The sequence below is a fragment of the Mustela erminea genome, chromosome 1 (genome assembly GCF_009829155.1).
Source record: "Mustela erminea isolate mMusErm1 chromosome 1, mMusErm1.Pri, whole genome shotgun sequence".
NCBI classification, from domain to species: domain Eukaryota; kingdom Metazoa; phylum Chordata; class Mammalia; order Carnivora; family Mustelidae; genus Mustela; species Mustela erminea.
In genome coordinates, this window is record NC_045614.1 from 77,132,685 (window position 1) to 77,146,731 (window position 14,047).

General features: G+C 35.7%; 1 protein-coding gene across 3 annotated transcripts in view; it reads left to right on the top strand.

The window, feature by feature from the left end:
• SLC4A7 (solute carrier family 4 member 7) overlaps positions 1-14,047 on the top strand; it is a 109,895-nt gene that overhangs the window by 75,930 nt on the left and 19,918 nt on the right. For all 3 annotated transcript variants that reach the window (XM_032324384.1, XM_032324478.1, XM_032324555.1), the window contains 8 exons: positions 36-210; positions 3,671-3,804; positions 4,987-5,232; positions 7,856-7,961; positions 10,139-10,300; positions 10,688-10,801; positions 13,273-13,434; positions 13,619-13,870. In XM_032324384.1, coding sequence (XP_032180275.1) covers positions 36-210; positions 3,671-3,804; positions 4,987-5,232; positions 7,856-7,961; positions 10,139-10,300; positions 10,688-10,801; positions 13,273-13,434; positions 13,619-13,870 — 1,351 coding nt within the window. The remainder of the gene's footprint in view (positions 1-35; positions 211-3,670; positions 3,805-4,986; positions 5,233-7,855; positions 7,962-10,138; positions 10,301-10,687; positions 10,802-13,272; positions 13,435-13,618; positions 13,871-14,047) is intronic.

A 14,047-nucleotide genomic window follows, 5' to 3' on the forward strand; every position in this document is an offset into this window, starting at 1 on the left:
TGTACAGTTTGACGAGTTTCATCTCACCTATTTAGGCTTTTTGGTGGTTTGATACTTGACATCAAAAGGAAAACACCTTTTTTCTTGAGTGACTTCAAGGATGCATTAAGTCTACAGTGCCTGGCCTCGATTCTTTTCCTATACTGTGCCTGTATGTCTCCTGTAATCACTTTTGGAGGGCTGCTTGGAGAAGCTACAGAAGGCAGAATAGTGAGTACAAAGATTGGTAGTGGCCAGGCTCTTAGCTCTTCAGAGGCAAGTGTGTGTATGCATTTGTCTCACTATTCATACTTTCATTTGAAGAGTCTACCCACAGCATGATTAACCTGTCCCAAAGCAGACTTCCCCCAAAGGTAATTGCTATGGAAAACATGGGGAAGCCATTTGAGCAGGAGAAGATGCACAGTTGAGGTAAAAAATAAATAAAATAAAAAAAGAAAAAAGAGAAAAAAAAAGAAAAAAGTTTAACCTGGCTTGCTGGATGAATGGTTTTATAAATTGAGTAAAAGGCTTGTACTGTCTTTGTTGTGGGGAGTGGGGAAGGGTTGCCTGTGGGAGACAAATTGAACTGATGCCGGGTGGGTCATGGGTGGGGGAATTTACCAGCAGGGCTACTTGATATTCTGTAAGGCATCATAGGATTAGTTAGAGCCATGCAATTATTAACTCATCAGCCCTGGTGGGTAGGCCCTGACTCCACAACTAGTCTTCAGAAGTTGTAGACAAATGGTGGATTTTTAGTGTTATTTTGCTGTTATTAAATTTTTGTGAAGGTAGATAACATTTTAATTAGAAAGTATAACTGAAAACTGCACCCATATTTTGATATGACTAAAGTGAAAGTTTTTATGATTTTTTTGTTCTTGGTAATGCTGTATAAGGGGCTGTGGGAGGCATGATAACAGAGTATCCAGTGCTTTGTAAACTGTTGAAAGACTAATTTTTTTGTTTATATACATTTTAATGGCATGTAAATGAGATTATTTGTAATTCTTGAGTGTATTTTATTTAATTGTATTTACTCTTGGGAGGAAATTCATTTTTTACAGATAAAAGATTTAAATAAGTAATGATAATTATTCAATTAAAATACTTCGTGAGCTGAACCTGAGACAAACTTGACAACTGAAATTTCCTTTGAAACTATACTGGTTTTGATTATTTAGATTCTTTTACCTTATTCTGCAGTAATTGTATCAAGGGAATCTATTTTTAGTAAGTTGCTTTTATATGCTGTCTCAAACTGTACATGTAACTCTGCTGGTCCCCTGGAGATGTGTCCTGTCTGTTACCATCATGGAAATGCTGCTTGCTTTTTGACTGTCCAGCACTGCCTGCCCTTCTCATCCTGCTGTTTAGTACCACGTACCTGTGGGAGTGCTTGAGGCACTGGGGGAATGTAGACAGCTGTGAAATGGACCCTAACCGAAGAGAAGAAGATAGTGTATATGTAGGTAACAGGTCATGGTGTGCTGTGCCACATGTGAGTGAGATCAAGGAAGAGCTGTAGCAGCTGAAGTACCAGGAACAGAGAAATCAGGAGTATTGCACAGAAGAGTGGTGGGAGATTATGCATTTGCTTTCAGGTGCTTTATTGGAACCTCAAGTAGAAGGTACAGTTCCAGAGTTTGTAGAGCGGCAAGGAGGAAGAACAAAGGTTGGGAATAGATGAGGTTAACAAGGGAGAGATTTTACAGTGACTGGAGAGGAGAAAAAGTGGGAAGTTACATTTGTGGACTAGAGGAAGAATGAAAATGAGGAGAAAAATGGCAAATTAGACATGGGCACTGTCAGAACTTCAAAAGAGGAATCACCATGATGTGATTTTGCAAAAACCAAAATAGAGGCTTTGAGAAAAAGAGTGAAGAGGAATGTGGAGTGGTCAGTGCCATGCAGTGGCGAGGTGTATGGGGAGGATAACGGTAGGGCTTCTGATGGCTACAGTGGAAACTTGGGAATGTCACGAGGGGAAGGCGGGGTGGTGGGGCAGTGATTTCTTTAGGGAGAGAGACCTTTCAGTTTGGGAATAAACATAACAACATTAGAAAAAGAATAGATCTGGGTAAAGGAGCTAGTGAATGTGACAATAAGAGGTTGGGAGAGCAGTGGGGGGGTGGTGAAGGGAAGGTCTTCATCTGGCAGGTTCTGCCTTTTCAACATGATCTTTGGAAGGAAAACTGTAATTTTGTGCCTATCCCTCTCACCCTCCCCCCCTTAGCATTTCTTTGCCATCTCCTTGGTTCTCTTCTGAATTTTTTGCTTTCTATCTCTGTAGACATTATTTAGACATTTTTTTCTTTGACTTGAGCTCTACTTAAATTCATTCCTAAATTATACAGTCTAATTGAACTAAGGATTTTATAATGGCTTAGCAGTTAATATGGACACTTCGTCTTGCCAAAAATATGTGAGTTTGATTCTATTTTTATAGTAATAGTTGAGTAATGCTTTTACTGCATACTATTATTTTTGTGATTTTGATTTTGGAAGACATTGTTATTACTGATGATGAGATTTACTGCCATTTATTGAGTGCATTGGTATGGCAGCCTGTAGGCTTGCTAGGTGTTTGCACAAACATGGCTTCCTTAAGTTCTCTTGGCTTTGGTCACTCCTATTTAAAAGAGAAAGGTTGGGCTTGAAACATTTGAGATACGGCTATGGCTTAAAGTCTAGTAGAAATGGGTCTCCTGCTCCAGTCTGGTTCTGAAGCCCGCTCTTGCCTGCTGCTCTGCTGCCTGCCAGGTCCAGGAGGGGCGTTTCTCATAAGCTGCTTTTCCTTGCCTTACCAACGATGGGCTTTTCCTCTCTTGAGAGTGCCTTCCGTTGACCTTGATGTTTGTAAATGGTAAACTGCTCTTCTCTCTCTGATCCCTCCCCTTTGTCTAGTGGCATAGGCTGTACCCCTTATTGTCTAATAAGTTAAAAGGTAATGTTGGTAGTGGTACAGAAACGAAATGCTCGCTTTAAGTAAAACTCTCCTGAGGCTTTCATTTTCTTATTTTATCTTTTTTAACCACCTCTTTATTTAATGGTTGCTGTGAGTTTTTTAAAGAGATTTTCCATCTGTTTTAGGGTAAAAACATTTTATTTTTGATATCTGTTAGTTAAGCCCATCATATAAAATGAATTTCTTTAAAATGTGTAGAAAATTGCTTTTTAGAAGTCATTTTGAGAATGATGGCATCAGTTGTTAATTTCTGATTTATTTACTTGAAAGTGTTTTTGTGCACACCATATGGAATATTTAATGTTTTCTGTTTTTTTTTAAGTGAACTATTTCAGACATAACAAAAACATCAAAAATAACAAATGTCTTTGTACTCCCCACAAACTTAAAAAATGAAATACCTATAGATAGAGTTAAAATCTTTATATCTCTCTTGCACTTACTTCTCCCTCCTGGCCTCCCACAATAATGTTTTGAATAAAGGTTGATTGTAAAAGTTCACTTTTAATATGAAAACAAAGCAGTTTTCCCTATGTATTTAAAATGTATTTGTAATTTTCCATATTTAAAATTTAAATTTGACTTAAAAGTTGTGTCTGCTTTATATTTTTAACTGCTTGATTAGTATTTTTATTTTCCAGATGTCTTATATGTATTTTGGTAGGTTAGAGATAGGTTTATGATGTATTACTTCTATTCATTTCTTTTTTCCTTAAACAGAGTGCAATAGAGTCTCTTTTTGGAGCATCATTAACTGGGATTGCCTATTCGTTGTTTGCTGGGCAACCTCTAACAATATTGGGGAGCACAGGTCCAGTTTTAGTGTTTGAAAAAATTTTATTTAAATTCTGCAGGTACGTAATTGTTATTTACTTATCATATGTGTATAATTACATTGTTTATTAACTTTAGTTAAAGGTACTTTATGTATTTAGTAGCTGAAAAAGAGGACCTGATATATTATATATTTTCAGAATTTTGGGGCTGCCATGTAGTTGACCGTACTCTGGTCCCTACTATCATTCCTACCCCGGTCACCTTGAGTATAAAATCAGTGGATTTGAGTCCTGGTCAACAAATCACTCGGGCAATAAGAATCTTATGTTCTAGCAAATTTAAACCCACTAAGAAGGTGTTAAACTCATTGTTGATTAGTTGGTATGTTGGTCATACAAAGGAATTTTAAAAAGAGGTGGATCTTGGAGGCTGAAGCTGACTTTATCTATCAGGCCATATCAATCAGACAGCCATAGCTATCTGTTGTGTTGTGGTCTCCACTGGCTGGGTCATTCACAGTGGGAATCAGTGCATGGTACTATAGCTGGTAGACTTGGAATTTGACATGGCCAGTACCGTTCCTTTTGTGAGACAAGTGTAGTTGAATATTTTAGCCTGAAACAACTTAAATTATTAAATATTTGATTCATCTAACTCATCTTGTTCTGATTCTTTCTTCACTGAACAAGCTGATTCTGATTCCAATCTGGCATACTAAGTACATGGACTGAGAGGGAATGCAGTGTCCTGAAGTGTTCTGGACCCTGTGGTCTTAAAGTAATTTCTTACTTGACACTGAGTTTAAAAAATGAAGTCACTTCCTGCGGTGACACTGGTGGCAGGCGGGATGGTATTGGTGGTGGTAGTGAAGGGGACAGGGATGTGGTTATTATGTTGACAGAGTTTCTGGGTCTTTAGAGAGTCACGTCTAGTTGTTCTATAGAATGTACATCTGTCATTTACTCCTTAGAACTGATTTCAAAGTGAGGTCTTTGGTTTTGGAATGTTAATTACCTGGTAGACTTTCACTGTAAATCTTTTGTATAGGTAAAATATAACCATTATAATTCTGTATTCTTCAGTTACAGCAGAAACGTACAGACAGCTTTCTTTAGTTGTTATTTTTATCTGGTAATTTGCTCTTTTTTTCGGGATCTTATGTTTCCATACTCTTTTTATTGCTTGTTATGAAATTTTAATTAAAGATATACTTTGCCATGTGTGTATGTTTATCATGTCCATGTTTTTTTCCTAAACAGAGATTATCAGCTTTCCTATCTGTCATTAAGAACCAGTATTGGTCTGTGGACTGCTTTCTTGTGCATTGTTTTGGTTGCAACAGATGCGAGCAGCCTTGTGTGTTATATTACTCGATTCACAGAGGAGGCTTTTGCGGCTTTAATTTGCATCATATTCATCTATGAGGCTTTGGAGAAGCTCTTTCATTTAGGAGAAATATATGCATTTAATATGCACAACAATTTAGATGAACTGACCCACTACTCGTAAGTGTATTCCATTTTCCCCGGTATTAAAATGTATTTTTGCAGAGATGTTTGAGCCAAAAAAAAAGAATTTATTTGCATTGTGATGCTCATTGTATATCTAGCTGTAACTACCCAACTAGCTATATGGAGGTTGACTTGTTTATTACAGATGAGATTTTACCAGAGCACTCCATGAACATAAATACAGTTGAACAAATTCAATCATTTTTATTCCCTGAAACAACTTATTCAAGTATGTGTATTTTTGGTCTTCTGTTTGAATTGAATCAGTCAATTTAAATTTAATTGGTAACTGCGATCTATTTGAATCAGGCAGTTATATTAGATCTTATATTCTTTAGCCAATCCTGAATGTAGGATGTAATATTTCTTTTATTTTTTTCTTTTTTATATATATTAAGATTTTATTTATTTTTTTGGGAGAGAGAGAGAGAGATGGAGAGAGCACAAATGGGAAGCAGAGGGAGAAACAGGTTCCTCGCTGAGCAGGGAACCCGAGGCGGGGCTCCATCCCAGGATTCTGGGAGCATGACCTGAGCCGAAGGCAGACGCTTAACCAACTGAGTCACCTGGGTACTCCTCTGTTTCTTACATTTTTCGTATATTGCATTTGCATTAACATTTTGAAGTCTGATAATTTTTATTTGAAGTCTGATAATATTTACTTTAAAGTTTGATAAAATTTTATCTTATTAACATTTTTTGAAGTCTAATAATTTGTATTTGAAGTCTGATAGTATTTATTTTTAAAGTATAATTTCAGTATACTCTCATGTGTAATATTTCGTGCAGTACTTGTGGTAAGAAAATCATGAATTGAAAATATTTAAAGACTCTAGAATAAAATAAGATTTGAAAAGTAATTATAATAGTTACAAATATATTCAGTAAAGTCAAATAGGTTGTTAAAATTAAATGTATCTAGGTAGATAGAGACCTATATTTGCTGTTTTGAGCAGTCATGCTTGGTGTAAATGTGATCCTGGATTTGGTTGACTTACATGGAGAAAGTGGTCACCAACAAACAAGGATACAGTTCCCTCCTTCTGCCTACCCAAGTCTCAAATCCCTGTGCTCTCCCCTTTCCCTCCATCCCTTTCTTGCATACTCAACTTTGATGGACAGAGTAGGGAGGGATATGGAAATTTCTATGAGATATTGACCTATTTGAGGAGAGGAGAGACATTCTGATGCCAACTCTGTTTTGTGCTATCATCTTTGCTCTTAAACTAGTTAATTTTTCAAGTGTTATTCTTGGTTTTTTCCTCTTTCCTGTTCCTTTCATCTTTATGAAGCATGGCTTTTATAGCTAGTGCCAGCCAATCAGAATAGTATTTGCTTCTGGTTAACTGAGTAATTACATGTGATCGTGATTCAGTCAGCTGACATCCTGTGAGCATTTGCAGGTACTGTGTTAGCAGTGTTGCATAATTCATATCACATGTGACTTGATTATTTGTATCATAGCCCCTTTTGTATATGAAGAAACTGAGCCTCATGGAGGTTAAAACCTGCCTCGAGTCAGCTAGTAAATGATAGAGCATGGAATGAATCCAAAGTCCAGCCTCTTGCCTATGTTCAGAACAGCTCATAATCTAACTGGGAATATTCCTGTGTGCTGCTTCTTTTTATTTTTTATTGTTTTTTTCTTTTTCTTTTTAAAATTCACATTTAGAGATTTCTTTGTGTGTGCTTCTAGCTTGTCTTTAGATGAGATAGTTCTGGATATAAACTGAACTCTGTGATCTCCTTATGACCTTCCTAGTCCTGTCCTGGTGAAAAATCATGTTACTTTATTTCTGTAAGAATGAATGTTAAGATCAGTGAAGGATGAGCATGAGTAGACAGGGCTTGTCAGAGTACAAAGCATTAATAGGAGTATCGCTTTATTGGGAATCTGTGTGTTTTGTGTATGTGTGTGTCGAGAGGCAGAATAGCTCCCTTGAGGGTTAAGTAGGTAATATTTAGTAGAGAGTGACCTTGCTAAACATGGTGGTATCTTGTCATATTTTTAAAGAAAATAGTATCCCTCCCCAAGGGATATATGTGACAGGTTTCATTAAGGTACTCTAAAATATCATTGTATTGATATTTGTATATTAATTATGTTTTTATTTACATAGGCCAAATCTTGTTCCCTTCCATTGTTTCTGATGCGTTTTCACTTTTTAATCTCCGTGCATTGCAGCATGGGAAAAAAGATTAATTAAAAGCTACCACAGGGGCGCCTGGATGGCTCAGTGTTTTAAGTGTCTGCCTTCAGCTCAGGTCCTGATCTCAGGGTCTTGGATCTAACCCCATGACTGGGTTCCCTGCTCAGTGGGGAGTCTGCTCCTCCCTCTCCGATTGCCCCTCCCCATAACACACGCACGTGTGCTCTCTCTCAAATAAATAAGATCTAACAACAGCAACAAAAAGCTACCACATTGGGGCGCCTGGGTAGCTCAGTGGGTTAAAGCCTCTCTCTCTTTCTCTGCCTGCCTCTCTGCCTGCTTGTGATCTCTATCTGTCAAATAAATAAATTTAAAAAAAAAAAGCTACCACATTGTGTGATTGATTTAATAAAATGTAAACATGAAATGCAGGACCCTTAATATTTTATCCTGTTCTCATTTCTCAGATGTGTATGTGTTGAACCTCCTAACCCTAGCAATGAAACTCTAAAAATATGGAAGGAAAAGAATTTAACAGCAGATGATATTTTCTGGGGGAATCTCACTGTTTCTGTGAGTACATTATAACATAAAGGATTTTGCAAACATTAACCTAGTTCTTTAGCTTTTTATGAGTAGACCTACATTTTCCTCTTGATCAGTAGGTATCGTGTGTTCTCAGAGTGTAGTGTTGTGCTGAGCAGACAGGAGTTACCACATGTTTATGTATCATGCGGTGAAAAGTGTAGGCTGGAAAGAATGAACCTGGTAAGGAGGATAAAAATGAACTAAATGTGACTTCCAAGATTTAATTAATTAAAAAGTGTGAATATACTTCCGGTATCTAATTCCATGTAGATTGTAGATTGATAAATTCAAAGAAAGTGTTTACTAGGACTATGGTTGAATATACTGGGGTTGACAGAACAGTCCATATCCATTGTTCTGTTCTCTGTATATCAGTTTATCTCCTCCATGAACAGCTTATTTAGAAGATCATGAATCCTTTCCTAATGTCCTCGATATCAAACTGAACTTGGTTTAACTGGCATAGTGGTCTACTCTGTAGTCTAGTCTGTAAAAACTAGTGTAACTGAAACACCTAAAAAGGGAAACAGGACAAAAACAGGTAATGAGCACCTACTGTGTACGGAGTACTACCACATGTTCTTATAATGTTGTTCTGGCCATAGAGTGTCTATCTGTTCAGGGCACTTCCCAGACTGGGCTTTGGTATTAAGGTATAAAGTGATTCTGGCAATATCAATTAAAATCAAGAGCTCTTGAGCTTCTCTGGTGCTTTTTATATCATATAAGTGATTATAGGTCATTGTTTTTTCACTAAAGATATAGTTATATTACTGGAAGGGTATCGATATGTAATTGGAAGGGTGCCGTCTGCAATTTTCTCTCACTAATAATTTAAGTCTGTATGGTCCACTATAGTAGCCATTGGCCAAATATGTCTAATTTAAATTTAAACCAATTAATTAATTTAAATTTAAATTAAATACAATTAATTAGAAGTTCAGTTCTCAGTTGCACTAGCCATGTTTCAAGACCTCAGTCTGTTCGTATGGCTGCTACATTGGACAGTGGAGATATAGAACATTTCCGTCAGCACAGAAAGTTCTGTAGGACAGTGCTGATTTAAAACACATTTATAGATCAGTAATCAACCTAGATTAATGCTTCACTGTTTTATTAAAAAGTCAGTTTTGCTACCAAAGAGTTAATAGAGGTGCTCAAATGAAAGTGATCTGTTAAAAAAGACCTCATACCGTGGTGAATAGGAGGTCTTGATACTACAGATAATGGTCTTCTGCATTTGTTTTCTTGATATTCAAAAGGCCCACAGTTTTGTTTTTGTATTTGTTGGTTTTTTATACTTATAGCTTTTATTTTTGTGATCCACGATGAAAATCTGTAGCTGTACTAATCTCAGCAATTAGAAATTGAGAATAATGGACTATTTCTCTCTTGGTAAATCTGAGTTGTGTTTGTTAAAATGAGTTTCCTTAGAATATAAGTAACATTAGTGATATGTATCATTGTTAATCTCTGGTTGCCTTTCAGTACTTTTTCCCCAAAAGGAAAATTAGGTCAATAGAAAATTACATTATATTATGCCATATAATTGATGAAGATTTTTAAAAAAATAGAATTACTATTCGAATGATTGCTCTGCTGCAATTAGTCCCATACTTCAAACCCATGGTTTTCAGTTAAGTCAGAAAAGCCACCCGGTTTTTATTCCTGATTTGAATTTAGCACTGTAGCCATTTCTTACTCAGCATTGTAAGTAGATGCAGTAGCAATTTTTTGTTGGTTCCTTTTGTTTTAAGCAACTTGTTTGGAAATAAAGAAAAGATAGTAAAATTGCGGATCAGCAAGAATGCATACAAAATCTGTGGAAATTAATATTCACTCCGAGACATTCACTAAAGGGAATATGGAATTGAAAGGACCGTGGGGTATAACTTGGCAAAGCACTGTATTTCAGTCCAGTGACTTAAGATACACATGTTTTTCAAACTGTAACATCTCTGAACTCAGAGTATATCTTATGGTTGATGATGTGTTAAAGTTGACGTGGCAGTATTTTTTCTTTCTAAGTGAAATATAAAATAATGGCATGTCTTCAGTCACTAGAATCTTTGAGTCAGTGGAGTTCACTGATAATTTATTAGATACCTGAGAATCTTCTTCATTTTCTCCTTTTTCTATTTTTTTTCCTCCTTTTTCCCCAGGAATGTAGAACCTTTCATGGTGTATTTGTAGGATCAGCTTGTAGTCTTCATGGCCCTTATATTCCAGATGTGCTCTTTTGGTGTGTCATCTTATTTTTCACAACATTTTTTCTGTCTTCATTCCTCAAGCAATTTAAGACCAAGCGGTATTTTCCTACTAAGGTAATGGGGGTGTGGTTTTGGAGTCCTGATAGTATTCATGTTTTTAGTTTTTGTCTCCTTGTTTTTTTTCAGAACAGTAATACATTATTTGGGGTAAATACTTGATATCAAATAGTGGTAAAGAACTTACTTATAGTGAAAAATGTATATCACATTTCTGAATAACAGTAGGAAGATAATGGTACCATGAGGAATGGGATGGTGGTAGTATGTTGTGAAATGTGTTTTGTCTCTTTGAAAAGATATTAGATATAAATGTATTTCATGGGCATGTCACTAATTAAAAACCTTATTCACACTTTCTAGTGGCATATTTTAATTTGAAAGGTGAGAATTATTTAGAAAAGACATAGTTTCTCTGCGTTTAACATAATCCCTTTAATATAGGTGCGATCGACAATCAGTGACTTTGCTGTATTTCTCACAATAGTAATAATGGTTGCAATTGACTACCTTGTAGGAGTTCCATCTCCTAAACTTCATGTTCCTGAAAAATTCGAGGTAAGAATTAAAATATTTGGTTATTTGTTACTTAGGATACCAAACTATTTTAAAATTAGACACTTCCTAGAAATATATATTTCTCACATACATAAAAGGTGACAAGATGTGAAGAGATAAGTGAACCTATTTAGGAAGTAAGCAAGAAGGTATCGAAGTTAGTCCTATCAGGGAGAGTGAATGAAAATACCAATGATATTTGGGAATCATTTAAAAAATTTAACCCTGCTGTTGTAGCTGGAGTTCATGATGTATTTTCCAGGCGAAAGAAACATTTTTTATTCCTTCATAAGGAAGTGACTCAAACTTGAATTTAGAACTGTAACAAGGAGATCCTAATTATTAGTAGGGTAATGTTATCTGACAATAAATGGAAGACTCCATGTCTCATTTTCTAGCAGAGTCAGGAGAGAATTAAGTGTATTCTTCCACAAGAAGAATGATACCTATGTGACCATCCATGAACCCTTTGCATTCATCAGTAGCCTGTAGCTATGTTGTGCATAATATAGCATATGCATAATATAGATTCAAAAATTGTTTTCCCTTTTAAGTAGGAGTTAATAGCTTTTGAGTAGTTTCTGGAATTTCTTATAGTTGAGTATTTGTGTCACTGATTATCTTTATTTTTATGTTTATCTTTATGTTTATGTTTATATATATCTTTATTTTAAAAACCGAAGGTCTAAAGGGGATTAGAAATAAGGAATAAAATGAATATAATTTTAGTATGTTTTATTTCTCACTGGGGAGAAATTATTTTTAAAACCGGTAGTCTCCAAAGTAGAGTGCATGGCTGAAAAATGATCCACCAAAATTATAAAGAATGTCTACTTAGATTTTTATTTAAAAATAAGAAAAATTTAGCTTTGTAATACTTACTATATGAATTTTACTATATGGAAAACCATTTGTAACCTAATATAAATGTGTATAGAGCCATTGGGTATACTCAATTATATTTTAAAAAATTGTATTGTTTTATTGCTGGAAGTATATAATAAAATTTGGATACCTTTGTTTGAAAGCACAGATACTGAGCCTCTAAAGATTTTTGGCCATTAAAAGATGACTATATGAAAGTCTTTTTTTTTTTTTTTTTAAACCAAGTCTTTTACCAAATAAAACTATAAATTAATACTGGTTCAAAATATTGATGTAATTTCTTTTAATCCTGGGCCCTGTTCCTTATTTTCATCCCTAAATATATTTTTATTAATTGTTTATTGATCTAGCTTTCAAGTAGCAAACTGATTTCAAGAGGCATAAGATATATTTGAGGAAATAAATCAAGGAACACTTAAGAACTTTGAATTGTATACATAAAATATTTTTATTCATGTACAATTTTTAATACCAAACAGCTTAATGTGTATCAGTGTGGGAAAATTGGAATACCTGCATTTGATAATACTTAATGTTCCTTTTGTATTAACATGTTTTTGTGATGAAAAAACGGGCTTAAAATGAAGTTTAGGTAATGGAAATATGTTTAGATTTCAATATATTCCGTGCTGTCCAATAATACTAACCTTGTTGGATCTTTTAAAATGTTTTGTTACAAAACACATTTTACGATACTGCATTGGAATGTATTTGAGTCTGATAAATTGCCACATCTTTAGAAAAGTATGTCCTGAGGCCCAGTTCTGACCCTGCCTCTGACCCTTTAGTACTGACCCTGCCAAGATCACTAGTCTGGAGGATCTTCAAAGCAGTTTAGTTTAGGAGTTGATCTAGTAGGTAGATTGACCTCACTTTATTCGAAGTAGGTTAGGAGCATGTTGAAATGACACTCTGCTTCATTTACCTATTTGTCTATAACAAACCTCCCAAATCTAAAGCCTGTAAAACAGCAACACCTTATTTGTCGTAAATCGGTGGCAGTTGGTACTAAGCTTAGCCTGGTACTGGTCTGGTCTCGTTGCTTGGGATCTTTCTGTGTGGCTGCAGTCATCCATTGCTTTGATGGTGGCAGTATGTCTTCATTCCCATGTCTGGGAGCTCAGATCAGATGGCTGAAGCAGCTGGGATAATTGGCTCCTTTCTCTCTCTCACCATTTTGTATCTTATCCTCAAGAAGACTTATCCAGGCTTATTCAACAGCTTAATCTCAGGGTTCCAAGAGGGTTAGAGAAACTGCAGGGTCCCTTGAGATCAAGACTCAGAAGTCACACAGTGGCTCTTTGGCTTTATTCTGTTGGCTGAAGTAAACCATAAGGACATCCTAGGTCCAAGGGGAGGAAATGGATTCCTCCTGTAGATGGAAAGATTGACTACATGGCCAAGTGACCTGCATCGAGGGATGGGAAGCATTCTTGTGGCTATCTTTGCAGATAATTCACTACACATTCCATGATTTAATCTAGTTCTTTTTAACCCCTTGGAATTTCTTGGAATAGACACAACCCATGTTGTAGAAATTCTGTGCAGTAGGAAGAAACATCTTTTTATCTTTAATTTTTTAACAGCCCACTGATCCAAGTAGGGGCTGGATCATAAGCCCGTTGGGAGAGAACCCTTGGTGGACTTTACTAATAGCTGCCATCCCAGCTCTGCTTTGTACCATTCTCATCTTTATGGACCAGCAAATTACAGCTGTAATCATAAACAGAAAGGAGCACAAATTGAAGGTAATTCTAAACTTTGCCTCAGGTCTATAATTTCTTCAAGAGTTTGGGATATTTTCATAATGACTAGAACATTAAAATGTGTGAGATGAAAAATAATTTCTTCCCTGTGTATAAAATAATATAGTATTTTAACCTAAAAGAACAGTTTTAACTAATAAATATTCATGTTCATTTCACTTTTCAGAAGGGAGCTGGCTATCACCTTGATTTGCTCATGGTTGGTGTTATGTTGGGAGTTTGCTCTATCATGGGACTTCCATGGTTTGTGGCTGCAACAGTGTTGTCAATAAGTCATGTCAACAGCTTGAAAGTTGAATCTGAATGTTCTGCTCCTGGGGAGCAACCCAAGTTTTTGGGAATTCGTGAACAGCGAGTTACAGGGCTCATGATTTTTATTCTGATGGGCCTGTCTGTGTTCATGACTTCAGTACTAAAGGTAAAATCTCTTTACTGCAATATTTTAAAATCTTTTTTGTCATAAAATTATACTTGCTTGTATGAAAATGAAACATGAAAATATCTAAAATTAGTTTTCATTTCCTGGAATTTACTTGGAAGATAATATTCTGATAAATGGTGTTTAATATAGGAGGCATTTCAGTATTAGATGTGT